The sequence below is a fragment of the Myripristis murdjan genome, chromosome 21 (genome assembly GCF_902150065.1).
Source record: "Myripristis murdjan chromosome 21, fMyrMur1.1, whole genome shotgun sequence".
In the NCBI taxonomy this organism is placed as follows: domain Eukaryota; kingdom Metazoa; phylum Chordata; class Actinopteri; order Holocentriformes; family Holocentridae; genus Myripristis; species Myripristis murdjan.
Genome location: NC_044000.1, coordinates 19,047,106 through 19,061,460, shown reverse-complemented (window position 1 = coordinate 19,061,460; position 14,355 = coordinate 19,047,106). Strand labels below are relative to the sequence as shown.

The window sequence follows — 14,355 nt, the reverse complement described above, 5'->3', positions numbered from 1 at the left end:
AAGAGAAACCAGCCGGCGTGCATCGAAGGGGCTCGTTACTTTCCTTTAAGTGAATCTGCGAACCTACGGGGCGAACGGCGGTAGACGCGCAGCATCAGCACCGAGAGGCTCGCAACAGCTGGTCTCTCTGCGCCCCCGACGAGAGAATAAACCCGGGGAAGGACGGTAGGGAGCGGGGCATGCGGTCAAAGAGGACGCCGTTTCCCCCCGGAGAGCCATGGAGAACCGGGATGCGGCAGCGCGAAGCTTAATCTGTGCGGGCGAGTTAATTGGATCGGAATAGCGCCGATTGCTGCGGGCGCGATAGAGGAGCGCCCTGGACCGGCGGAGGCACGGCACCCCATCGTTACAGAGGAGAAACAATCGGAGTCCATCTCCCCCCAAGTCAATGAGTATTGTGGCAGAGGAGCCCCCGCGGTGGAGTCGGCCAGGGCTGCACTTTCCTAAAATATGACCAGGGGTGCTTGGATGCGTCGGCAGCATGATGAAGGCTTAAAATACTGGTTTGCACCCCGAGAGAACGAGAAGCCATTTACCGAGTCGGAGCGGGCCCAGAGATGGCGACTGTCGCTGGCCTCTCTGCTGTTTATCACCGTCCTGCTCTCTGATCACTTGTGGTTCTGCGCCGAGGCGAAACTGACGCGAACCCGAGACAAGCGGTCGGAAGAGGGGCTTGCAATTACGGACATGGGCGAGTACTCAAACTCCCTCCACCACCACCACCATATCCCATCATCACCTGACCCCCACCGCCTCGCCAGAGAGCAAGATGTTATTTTTCTAGGGAATTCTACCAAACCTCTGTGGCGAATGGACACCTGTCACCCCGACAGTCTGTCCAAAGACTGCTTTACTTTCACGGACGCGGAGACCGTGTGCCTGGGCCTCTCAGGTGGAGGGGAAGATGGGACGCAGTTGGCGTACGTGAATTTGAGCGATTTGTACCTTTCTTTTTGTAATTCCTACTCACTTTTGGATTTGTTTTACGGGTTTACGAGTCCGGACGATATGAATTGCACCCTGGATATGGCCATGGGGGTGGATCTGCTGGGATGCAGCGAGTGTGTCCGGGCTTATCAGCGTCTTGACCAGCAAGCGGAGGAGGACTACCAGGAGTTTGAACTGATGGTTCAAAAATACGAGACGGATGTATACTCGGTTAGAACGTGCATGGAGGAATGTAAGGTAGGACTACCGAGGCCGGGTCGCGCGCGCGCACTGGCACAAACACACATGCACACACACGTACATTTAAGGAGGGTGGATTCACAGTCGTCATAGCAACCGTTAGGCCTATCTGTCACTATGGATGTAACTAGAGTTCATCATACTTCTGCCAGCGGTGCGCCTTCCCCGTATCATTAGGCCTATGTGAGTTTGCACAAACACACAGTTGCAGTTGCACCATCTGAATGACGTGGAGGAGAATGGAGGACAGAGCCTTACACCCCCCAACCCCCCTTTCCTAAATTGCACTACTTTTGCCTTTTGCCATATGCAGCGAAGGCCAAGCTCGCACCGTAGGCCTGCAAGAGGAGAGGGGAGAGGGCAATAGCGTGGTGCTCTTTTCAATATCGTTAATAGTGCGCCAGTGATTTCTGCACCTAATCCACCGAGAGGCTTTGCATTGTTCCCGGTTTGCTTGTTGTTCCAATAACATGGCAGCCTATATCTCAGGCTCTGTATCCTACTGTATGCAGTGGGCCAGTGCAGATAACAGAACCGATTTTGCTGCAACAAACATAACAGCATGCATGCAGATATGGGATTAGCTGTCAAACACGAAATCTCGTGCAAAAGGAACATATCAAGAAGCATATTCATTCAGTCTCGAAGCATTCATAGACCGTTATGCACTAAACACACACACACACACACACACACACACACGGAGGCACGTGGTATTGTGTTACCTGCCTTTGGCATCAACGCTCTCTCTCTCGGCTGCGTTGAACAAAGAAAACATAAATGGCAACATCGGGCAGATACATTGGTTAAATTACTCCTCTCTCTGTTCCATTTGTTGTGCACTAGACTGTTACGGAGGCTCGTCTCTCCCTTTGCTTTGTGATTTCCCCTGTGCTTGCTGTCCATGGTGCTGAAACAAGGAACCGAGGCTGCACTGTTAGGCTTTTGAGGCAGGCCCCGGTTGTTTCCTCGCCTGCGTTGTTGTTAATGTAAACACATTCTTGTTGATCAGTACAATAGAGCAATATGATTTCTTAAACTGGCGCAGAACAGAAGAACAACCTCTTCTCGCTGTTTATGCATTGGCATGAACGAGGGCTTTAACGATAGGCTATATAGCAGCAGACAATTTGTCATGGCAGCTCGTTTATCTCAACAACCAATTCCTCGAAACATTCTCTCAGCGATCTCACTGCTGTCAAATTGTCAAAACACAGTGACAAACCTTTTACCTGTAGTGATGTGTCACAATGTTTCCTGTATGACTCCCCTCCCAAAAGGTCTTACTATGAGCAGAGGCCTTTAGGTTGCAGGTCCAGAGTCTCCCTATGTCCACAACTGCTGTTGCAAAACATTATAATCCCCATTATCATGTAACAGCTCAACAGGGCCAGGAAGGACAGTGGAAGGATGTGGCGCTGGTTTGGCACACAGCATCTTCATCCTGCACTTATTTTGTACTTTTGGCTTTATTGGTAACAGGCAGTATGATACTTCACCTCTGCTAAAGTGCTGTGTATGGCACTGTTGCATAAGAGCAATTAACAATTTCTTCTTCTTGAACATTAATCTTTTGAAGAATTATAATGACTGTCAAATGTGTGCAAAGCCAAGTGCTGCATCATCACTGCCTCAACAATGTGATACACAGCTCAGAGGAGGAAGTTTGGAATGACTACAGTGTAGATGAACTTCAATTTTTATCTCCAGCTGCCTTTAGTGATCTAGCACGCCAATGAATGTGGATGCACTGCAAGTTAGTTTTTCTTTATTGCTAAGACACATTTCTTGAAATTATGCTCCATTTCATGAAACTCTAAAAAGAAATGCAAAACAGCAAACTCACCTTCAGAAACTTCAAACCTTCATGGCAAAACCAAACTCTCCACTCAAAACCTTATAATCTTCCATCGCAACCAACACTGCTGTAAAAACTTCATACTGCAATGAATAATGGTGCTCACATTTTTTCTCCCCAAAAACAGCTTCTTTATATGATGGACACAATATAGACACGATACATGTATACATTTTCAAAATTTGTTCTGTTGTGCAATAAACTGAAATTGAATGAAAAAGTAAATGTACTGTAAAATTGTGTAACTGACAAAGACCATAAAGAGCAATACAATATATTCTGCATGTCTGCCTATATAAACTAATGAAAGGCCAAAGATTCTCATCAGCATTGCAGGAAGAGGGGTTGAAAACTCTTAATATGCCATATCCACCACTGACAAGATATTACACGCCTGTAATATCTAAACAAGGTGAACACAGCTGTAAGGGTTTTGGTCATAGACCTTCCACAACCATGCTGAAATAACTCCTCTATGGGGTTTAGGAATGGAGAATTTACTACTATATACTTGTTAGTGAACCAGTAGTGAACCAGACAACATTGCATGGCTGCTGTGGTTGTGCTGCTCTCTCTGGTTTAGTTGATATACATGATCTTCACAGAATGCCAAGGAAAGCCAGCCGAGCCATCCCGAGATTCGGACTGGTGTGCGCACAGTTTTGACTCGCCGTTTTTCCACCTGGAGAATTGTGTGTTAACTGGGTTCCAGTTGCGACGATTTGGGTTGATTATATTGACTGCCAGTGCTTTCTAAGAGAACGCATGGTGCAGACAGTGATAAATGAAGGGATTTATTTGTGTGTAATGAGTTTTTCGCAAAAAGTTCAATAAATTTGGCGCATGTGTGGAAACAGGGGAGTAGTTTTTTATAGTTTTAGGAAATGGGTCTGTCTTTTGGTAGAAGGCACCATGGTTTGTGATGTTTAGTTATTGGCCCAGTGGTAGTGTGTAAGCAATTGAGTAAAACTGTAGGTGATAAAGAAGAATGGCTGGACTTGACCTTGACTGGCATTGCTGATGATCCGTGTGTGTGGAATAGTGGATTATGGGAGCATATATGGACCTTCACAGTCGAGTCATGTGACACTCATATATTCCTTTGTGAGAGTGGGTGCATGTATTCATATGTGCATATTGTGTGTATTCATATATGTATGCATGCGTATGTATTTCCTATAACATTCTAGGGCCATTTCCTCCTTATGCCACCTAATCAGTAGTGTGCATGTGCACTGCTATTCCCTGCTAATGTAATAAGAGGCAGGCAGCTAGTGGGCTACAGCAGCCTTTTAACCCCTTTAGCCCAATCTGAATTGCTAATGTGCTTCTGTGTTCATGTGACCTTTGTGAAAGCACAGCACTCTGGGCCTGAATTGCAAACTGTCACTCCTCGAAGAACCACTCTGCCGGACAATAAAGAGACGCTAGCCAGCTTGAAATAATCATTTCTCTTATTCACTCTCTTTGCTTTTATGTGCCACATCTCAGACCCCGTCTGCTCTTGTGAATTAACAATCCACATTTTCGTCTCTCTCTGCCCAATGCTACAAGTTTGTTTTCTAAACTGAGTTAGTAATTGCACATTAGGTGAAATAAATAAGCATACAGTAGTGATGAAGAGCTATATCACAGTATGCATAATGTGTCGTCTCACTTACAAAACAGGGGGTTAACACTATCAGCTAATTGGAGGAGAGAAGAGAAAGCTAATGTGATGAGATGGGGGTTGAGGGGGTTGAGTTATGTGAGGAAAGATTAAAGGGTTAATTTCAAGGAGAGAAAGGAAAAATGGATAACTGGGTTGAGGATGGAAGGATGTCAGACTGAGGCAAGGTGAAAAGGGGTGGAGGATGGTAATGCGCAGGTATAATGTGTTGAATATATGTAGTGGATAGACTTGTGCTGTATTATATAGCATGTACAGGCGGAATATTACTTTTTTAAATGCACAGTCACACACAGACACACAGACACACAGACAGACAGACAGACACACACACACACACACACACACACACGCACACACACACAGGTAGAAGCATTATACGTCAAAATACCTTTTTTTGTGTTTGCTTGATGTGGCAAAACTCACGCAGACCTTTATGCACCCCACCTCTCTCTTTCCCTGTTTTTCTCTGTATCTCATGGCTGTGTGTGATGTTTACAACCTTTGATCTCCATATGAACCTGGCTCTTTAGGACACACACACACACACACACACACACACACACACACACACACACACACATATACACTCACAAAGACACACACACACACATGCATGGAGCCCCATGTGCAGTGTTTCCTGCAGGTCCAGACCTGGCTGTCTCTTCCGGTGTAATTTAATTTGCACTCCCATATATTCTCTGCTCCTCTGGTGCCTGTGTCTCGAGGGCTCTGCCTGTCTCAACATGTTGATCTCCCCTCTTCTTCTTCTTCTTCTTCTTCTTCTTCTTCTTCTTCTTCTTCTTCTTCTTCTTCTTCTTCTTCTTCTTCTTCTTCTTCTTCCTCGTCTTCATCTTCTTCCTCTTCCTCTTTCTTCTTCTTTCTCTCTGCCCTTTCTTCTCTCTCACACACAGTTTCTTCCACTCTCTGTCTCTCAATTCACTTCAGTTCAATGAGCTTTATTAACGTGAAGTACAAGTCAGTATATATTGCTAAAGCTTTAAAGTAATCAATAGTGATATCATTAAATAATGATGATAAAAAAGTCCAATAAAATCAAATTCTCTGTCCTACTCTCTCTCTCTCACCCTGTTTCAGAGCTGAGGGCCCATATGTGTCACAGTTTAGAAGAACTAGCACCAGATGTGCCCTATAGGGAACCCACTATCTGTCTCTACATCAACTCCACCCCTCTCCCTCCTCCTTATACACTCTCTTCCCATCAGGGGCCTTGGTTTCTCTCTCTCGCTCCCTCTCTGGAAATCTGTGGGTGTTGAGCGCTCTTTTCCTGCTGGAGTGATAGATACTGATCTGGGTTAAGGTCCTTTTCTTCTCTTCAATTACAGGCCTGTCCATGCAGGGCTTGCTGTGTGCTGCCTTCACCCAGCCTCTCTGCTTTATTCAATCAATTTCCCCCCTCTATCTTTTTTTCTCTGTTTTTGCAATGTGGCTTCACCCCTTGTGTAATTTGTAAATTGTTTTTTTCAGGTTTAGATACCAACCCTGCTCTCATTCAGACAATATAAGAGAGGATGTTGGGTTGAGAAGTCATACAAATATGTGTTATATTAAAACTAGAAACAAATCTTATTTGGGGCACACATAAAATTAGGGAATTAAGGATTTGACACAGCACCTAATGTTAAATTTTGCTATCAAAACATACAGCATGCCCCCCTGTGAATCCTGCACTTCTCTCTCTCACCCTGAAATTCAATTAGGGCTCTGCTGGTTCTCTACCCAGCTCAAATAGACCCAGGGAAACTCCCCTTCATATGAGCTGCCAGTGTTTGTTTCTCCCCAGGCAGCAGATAAGGAAATGTGTCTGCTATAGAAGAGCGAAGCAGCACTCCCATGGAAACGCCTCCACATCGTCCTGTATTCCCCATCTACACGGCACAACGAGACTGTACAGCTCCCTCCTTCCCTGCCTTGGGCCTCTGATCAACACATCCACTCCCATTACTTTCTGTCAATATCCTTCCCTCCCTCTCTCCTGCGGGCTGGTGCTCTGAATTAGCTCGGCTTTCCCTCACTCAACTTATGCATGCAAGGCTACTGTATTCCTGCTGCATGGCTATGGGCTAGGCTTGCAAAAACAGAGAACGGTGCTGTGTTTGTCCATGCATGTGAGTGTGTGATTGTGTATGTATGTGGTGCTCCCGTCTGTGTGGATGTGTGTGGGTGCTTGTGAAAAACAGACGCGTTTTGCAGGCCACTCGCTGCAGGCCATTGCCCCAGCTCCACCTGTAATGAGATAAAGGCTGTGGTGATTTCTTTTAATGCACCCAATTCAATCAGATCTATGACTGTGAACATAAACAAATTATTCACATTCACAAATACACACTCCATATCTCCCTTCTTTTTCTCTGTCTCGCTGGTAGGCTTAGTTGAATGATTTGACGAGTGGGTGATGTGTTATGTATGATTTCCTGTGAGAGAGTGAAGGGAGAGAGAGAAGGGACGAGGGGGAATGGCAATGACTGCTACTAAGAATCGACTTCACAGGGAACATAGGGCACCTGATATCTCTAAATACCAGCAATTTCTTCGCCTAAGTTGGTGATAATAGGAGGTGTTTAGCAGCCTCATGAAGTGACCATCATCTTAACACCTTAAGAACACTTGGTTATTATGCTATTTATGTTACGAGCGCTATTTCCTATTACTGATTCCTAATAAAGGCTCAGCCAGTGAAGTCTCTGATATATGGTTGTTTGACTACTGTCAACAAAATGTATTTATTCTTTGTCCCTTTGAACAAAAGCATCGGTTAAATAACATAATCTAATGTGTAGCATTACCTGCCGGGGGAAAAAAAAAAATCCATCCCAACCACACTGGAACACCAAAACGTGTTACTATTCTTTCTCAAATGATTCCCATCTAAATGAACACTGATCCCTCTGCTAAATGCATAATTCTACCCAAAATATGATGTAAGTACAAGATAGAGAAGAAAAAGAATAAAATTACCAAGCAGACAATGAAAAAAGGAGGGTATGATGATGACAAAGATGAAAAAAGAGCAAGGAGAGTTTGATAGAAAAGAAATGCAACATCTGAGGTATGTGCTCATCACCATCATTGCAGTCAGTTTTATTAATGAGAACATCCTGGCTGTGATAAAATGTACAGTGTGTGCTTTTGTTTGTTTGTTCCAATTTCCGGTCTGTGACAGCCGATGAGCTGCCCTTCTCCTTTGTGTTGTGGTCCCTTAGGTCACGCAGCCTTGTTGCATCAGCATGACCTATGACCTGTATTACAGATCTGAAGGGAGGAGAAATTTATTGTTGAATGAGTGACATGCTGCTAATAGAGTCCATTCAATCTGAACTAATTCATGTGCAACAAACCGTTGCACAGGCATTATTTAAAGCTGAATGTGCTGATGGCTACAGCTACATAGACAGAATTTCCATACTAATATTTAGTGTCAATTAGCTTTTTAATGGTACCATGCATATACATACAGAGCAAATTATTGAGGACAGGAGAGGAGAGGTGGAGGTAGCTCTTAAGTATGCATCAAACAAGCAAAAAGAAAGTGACACCAGCGATAGTGAAGTGTGAAGAGAGAGCTACAGTCTGAGCATCTCTGGCAGAAAGACAGAAACCGGTCACAGTTCCCAGACTCTGGTGACATTCTCACATTACTGAGTCATCATCAGCTGCTCACAGCATGGCCTGATTCAGAGAGAGCAAACCAGAACAGGGAGAGAAGAACACACACACACACACACACACACACTTGCATACACATTTGTATACACTCACACAAACACACATGGCATGAAACCATACACTGGACAAAGAACTGCAGGCACGCATGCGGGAGAGAGGCTGACAGAGATCAGGAGAGGGGCAAAGAAGGAAACAGAGGGAGAGAGAAAGATAAATGAATGGATTAATTAGAGGGAAATAGTGATCTATACAGCAGGATGGGCCCGGGTCAGCACCACTGACATACTGTATTTTCACGGCATTTTATACAAACAATTCATTTAAGGACCTGGTCCTACCTAATCCTTTCCATTTTAATCAGGGTAGTGTTTCTGTCCATGGACGTGTGTGTGTGTGTGTGTGTGTGTGTGTGTGTGTGTGTGTGTGTGTGTGTGTGTGTGTGTGGGTGAGTGTGTGTGTGTGTGTGAAGTGGTATGCATACACATGCATGTGTGCATACATGCATGATGAGTGCATGGCATGTTGGGACACCACGTTGTAATCTCTCCATTGTTATTTGTCATTGACTTAATATGGACAGTGAAAGGGGGCTTTGAGGTGTGTTTACCATCAGTGGAAAAATCATGAAACTTCAGGTATGGTGACAGCAGTCTTATCCTGCTCTGATATTCATTAGTAGAGCATTTCTTGTTATTATATTGATACCAACACTGATATCTGGCAGTAGAAAACTTCCAATAATGATGCATTAGCTGATATTTTATATACATAAAAACACACATTTATAGCAAGGAATTCAACAATCAAATAGTTGTAATAAAAATATGTATTGGAGGCTGAACAATAAACTTCTTAACTTCTTAACACAGTTCACAACACCATCTGCTCAGGTGTGATATGTTACTCTGCCCAGCTCGCGTGCCATAAGCACTGTAAACAGTGAAGTCTACTGGACAAACTATTTAATAATGAGACTGGTTTTTAATTATGTCAAATGCCTTTTGTCATATGACATAGTCTTTTTTTTTTTTTTTTTGCATATCATCCAACATTAGACTGATACCAGTGCATTTGTAATTAGCCTATAATAGGTGATAACATCAGTCATCCAATACATTGGTCAGGCTCTAGAAGTGTGTGCTCTACACTTCAAAAATATTAAGTGTTGTGCGAAAATGTGTCAAAACATCTGCCAGTGGGACGAGATAATCCCACTTGTTTCCTGTGGAGTCTCACTTGTTTAAGGATTCTTTTTCGGGTGCAAAGTATACATATGTTGAAACAAGGCAGAATAAGGCAGATCAGCCCTCTACTATCAGGAAAATCAAGTCAATTCAAGAAAATTCTGTAGAATGTTGATTATCATAGAAAACAAGAAAACATTATCTCATCCCTCTGGCAGATTACCCCTTTTTAAGGAAATTATTTTAACACTTAATATGCAACAACACAGTTTGTTAAAATGGGATTTCTTTTTCTCAAAAAACAACAAACAACAAACAAACATACAAAAAAAAAAAAAAAAAAAAAAACTACAAGACTTTCAACACATCTACAGCAAGTATAGCAAGGTATATCACAGTTTACTATAGCAAGCATGTAAAATATGTGACCTCAATGCTGGTAGCCTGCAATATTTTTAATCATAATTAATGAATCTTGGGCTCAAATTCCATTTTTATTCCTTTCTGATTATTATAGAAGAAAGATACAAATAGTTTTATACCCAATTTCAGGAGAGTGAAAAGACTGAGCTATCATTTGGTGTAACCTTTGTTTTAGAATTAAGCTTTTTGCACCAAGCAACATTCAGCATTTCCAGTGGAGATTGATTTTTCCCCGTATCCTCACCTTTGTTTCCCCCACCACAAAAAATGTTCCCCTCTGGGGTAGAAAGATCTTGAAAATAGCATTTAGTCCGTGTAACACTACACGCCTCCATTCAAACTGATGCAAATGAGTTTGTGTTGTCCTCATCACAGCCCTCATTATGAAGCCAAAGGAGCTGATTATTCACATTGTTGCTCCAGTGGCACCTAGCAACCACTTCACTGTTGAGGAGTCTGTCCTGGTATATGGGCCATGATAAATTCAGGGACTGCAGTATGTGAGACCCATGTTTGGTGCTAAGACTGAGGAATATGTGAGTGGGCTGGAGCTAAGCATCCAGTATCCTCACACCTACACCTCTTGCAGTCTGACACAATAATTTGATTGTGGAGAGGGAGGCGAAGGACAGAGAGAGAGAGAGAGATAGAGAGCGCGAGAGAGAGGAGGCGATAGAGAGAGACCCTGTGCATGGCCTTTATCCCGTGACTGGTTTGATGATGGTGATAGGAAAAGGAACAAAAGTAGTGTTCGACCTGATGATGAGGGTCTTATCGGCACCTGTACTTAATGGTTTTTCTATTGCAATATGTGAGTGTGTGTGAAGTCAGTGGATAGTTGAGGGGTTGGTGGGTTTTTTCACCTGCTGAAGTTCCCCTTTGTCTGCAAACCATCTATTTGCTTCTTTCTCCTCAACCCTGTCTGCCATTTGTCACTTTCTGGCTGTGTCACTCCTTCCTTACCTTTACCCTCCTTCTCCATCAATCTCTTTCACACCGCTCTGCTTCACCCCTCCCTTTTTTTTTATCTCTTTCTTACATTTTTTTTCCCCTGTGTGCACAGGCACAACTTGCCCGGTGTTTGGCCTCATGCTGTTTCATCTCCTTTGTTGCAGTTTTGCGTTACAGTGGCATTGATGGCCCCTGACTGTTTCTATGTTAATAATTTATCTGTCATTGACTTTTGAAAAGCACTGGGACTCCCCTCTCCATTGCTTTCTGGTTCCTCAGTCTTCTCACCCTTTCTTCCTTGTTTTGCACATGCACAAGCATGAGAATATGCATGCCCACATATACACCGTCCCAGTGCATGCACGGACACACACGCACACACACACACACACAAACACACACACCCATACACATGCACTCTGCTCATCTATCTATTTTGACCTATAAGCCGGGCTCCAGCCGAGCACAGCTGTCAGGGAAATTACCTCTTCAACAGAACTATGTGCAGATCTTACAGTATGAGACACACCCACAATCAGTAGCATTATAACATTATCAGTGCTGAACAATGAAAATAGTTACCCGCAGTGTTTACATAATGCGGCTAGCCAATACATAAAATCACACAGTATTTGCAAATGGTGTAGAGGCAGCTGGTGCGTGTTCATGTGTGTGCCTTATCCTTGTTCAGAGGGCAAGTGTGTGTTGGTGCAGATATTGACTCCCCCCATAATCCAACACACTTTGACCTCGGAAAAGACACTTTCTCCACATTGTTCTTTCTCTCTATCTCTTCCCACTTTCCCTCCGTCTGCAACCCTTACATTCCCCTCCCCGTTTTTCCCATGGTGGTTACCCGTCTCACAATCACTGCCCCCATTCGTCATCTCCTCCTCCTCTCCCTATCTCGCTCCCCGTGGCCCTAATCCTCCTCTGCAGGTTCTTAGCTGGATAAAGCTGTCTCCCATCCCTTCTCTTTATTACAGGATTTGCAGCAGTACCCCTTCATATCCCCCTTTTAGCCCTCTTAGGTTCCAGAGCTATGGGGCCTTGCTCCTTTGAGGACATAAAAGGGAGCACCACTGAAGGAAGAGACAGTAGTTTGTTATCAAATCCAGGAATGCCAAGCTGGCACCTGGGTCCTTGTATGAAATGTCCTTCCAGTGTTGTTTTGTGGAAAACAAACAATAAATGTTATAACACTGCAGGTAGAAGGATAGAAGGTTGATATCAGAAAGAACGGGACCTATTTCATATTTCTTAAATTCAAAACAACTGTCAGTTGACCACAGCTTGGCCTTTCTAGTGTTTGGGCACAAAGGTAACCAGCTTTACATTGCATGCTACTACAGACAATACTATAGAGCAGGGTAGGTGTTTTTAAACCCCAAACTGAAATTCATTAAGTTAGTGATTGTGCCTTATGGGCCCTGATATGAAAAGATATGTGTATTTGTGTTAACTAATTGTTTAGATGTCACACTGACAAGTGTGAGATTAAAACATAATGTGAATATAATCGGTCAGATTTACATTCATTTTTTATGTAGCAATTTTAATAGAAATGAAATATTGTCAAATCAAACTATTCCTCATTTTGGTGAGAGCTCCTTTTTGAGAAGCACTGCTCTAGATCATAGAGCTGTTTATTTGCGCCAACTAGTTGGGACACGATGCATTGTTCTTGCAATAAATTTGGGGGCTTCCCATTCCTCTGTGTTGGCCAAGTCACTGTCCAATAAATCTTCAGTTGGCAAGTAAGCTTCCGGCTTCTTTATTTCTGTCTTCTGCTCTTGGCTTCAGTTTGTTGTAGCTCCTGAGTTTGATTCATAATACGCCGGCATTCTTATAATCTGTTGTTCTTATTTTATAGCGCTGGGTGCTTGAGTAACAGAGAAGGATTTTCTTAATTTAAATTTAATGATTCATATTTGTTTCAGTGTAGCCAGGTAAGAGGCATATTGTGACCCTTTTATATGTGTGTTTGTATGAGTGTGAGTGTGCGAGAGAAAGAGAGAGAGAAAGGGACGACTCTCACAAACGGACTTATTGATTTGCCATTTGAAAGCAGGGGTGAGGTTTGGGACAGGAGAAATTGGGAGGTGGAGTCGGGAAGAAGGATTGCGAACGAAGAGAAGACATTAGATGGAATGACAGACAAGACGAAAAAAGGGGGGGAGGGGTCAGAAATTGACAAGAGAACAATATTGATGGCGCTTGGAGAGGCAGTGATCTGGAGACGGGAGGAGAGTGGACAAATAGGGGGAGGGCTAGCAGTTGGTATAGGGGCTTGGCCTGTCACACATGCAGCCGCACACACCCACATGCATGCGCACACTTAGAAACACACTGAGCTGAGATTGATGCACTCAGTCAAGGCACACAGCTGCTGGTGGCACTACTCTGGCACAGGAAGTGATGGTGATTGATTGATAGGGGATGAGGAGGGTCATATCCGGTACAGAGGACAGCAGTGCTGTTACACTGACAGAATCACTTTACCCTCCTCCCCCTCTCTCTCGTCTCCCCCTCCTTCTCCATTATAACATCTCCTCCTGCCTGCCTGCCCACCTCTTTCTGCACTGGAATAAAATCTCCATCCTAGTCTGAGATTCAGTTTAAAATCTTAAAACAAGTGAAAAAAAAAAAAAAAAACATCCCAGTGGGATGATTTCAATGCAGTTTCACTTGATTTTGTCTCCGGACAAGCATAAATATGTTGGAATCAGACAGATTAACCCACCAGTATCAAGAAAATTATACTTGGTTCAAGAACACTGATAAGCTGGCAAGTTAATAAACATTTGGGAAAAAGTGAGATTGTCTCAGTCCACAGCCATATTTTTTTCAGCTGTTTTAAGAAAAGATTTTAAGGTTGAATATTAGAATAAATGTAGTTTATTTGCATTGTGTACATCATTTTTCCTGCCTTTGGCTCCCTCCCTTTCTCTTGCTCTCTCTCTCTCTCTCTCTCCCTCTCTCATGGCTGGCTGAACAGAAACACAATGCAACAGTAGACAGGAGAAGATTGCAGGTGGAGCACATGATGCTTTCCCAAGACTTGGGCTGTGGAGATTACCTCTTTTTGTTTGCGTTTTCATCCCCCTTTATGCTTGCTAGTTTATCTAGTGTGGTGTGTTTGTGTGATTTGGGCATGTGTGGGACCGTGTGTAACGTGTGTGAGGGTGTGTGTGTGTGTGTGTGTGTGTGTGTGTGTGTGTGTGTGTGTGTTCCCGTGTGTTCTTGAGGCTCAGTGTAATCACAGCTCTAATCTGTCTGCTAGGAGTCTGTGTGTGGGTGACATTAAAGCTCTCATTAGCACTGTAACTCAGCACCAATGTCACTGTGAAGACACCAACCACACATCCACTGCAGCAAAACCAACCCACCATGCC

The 14,355-nt window shown here is 43.6% G+C and overlaps 1 protein-coding gene across 1 annotated transcript in view; it reads left to right on the top strand.

The window, feature by feature from the left end:
- The first annotated feature begins 345 nt into the window (after positions 1–345).
- Positions 346–14,355, top strand: part of nalf1b (NALCN channel auxiliary factor 1b) — a 72,304-nt gene continuing 58,294 nt past the window's right edge. Inside the window, exon 1 of the mRNA XM_030081053.1 lies at positions 346–1,185. Coding sequence (XP_029936913.1) covers positions 451–1,185 — 735 coding nt within the window. The 5' untranslated portion in view covers positions 346–450. The remainder of the gene's footprint in view (positions 1,186–14,355) is intronic.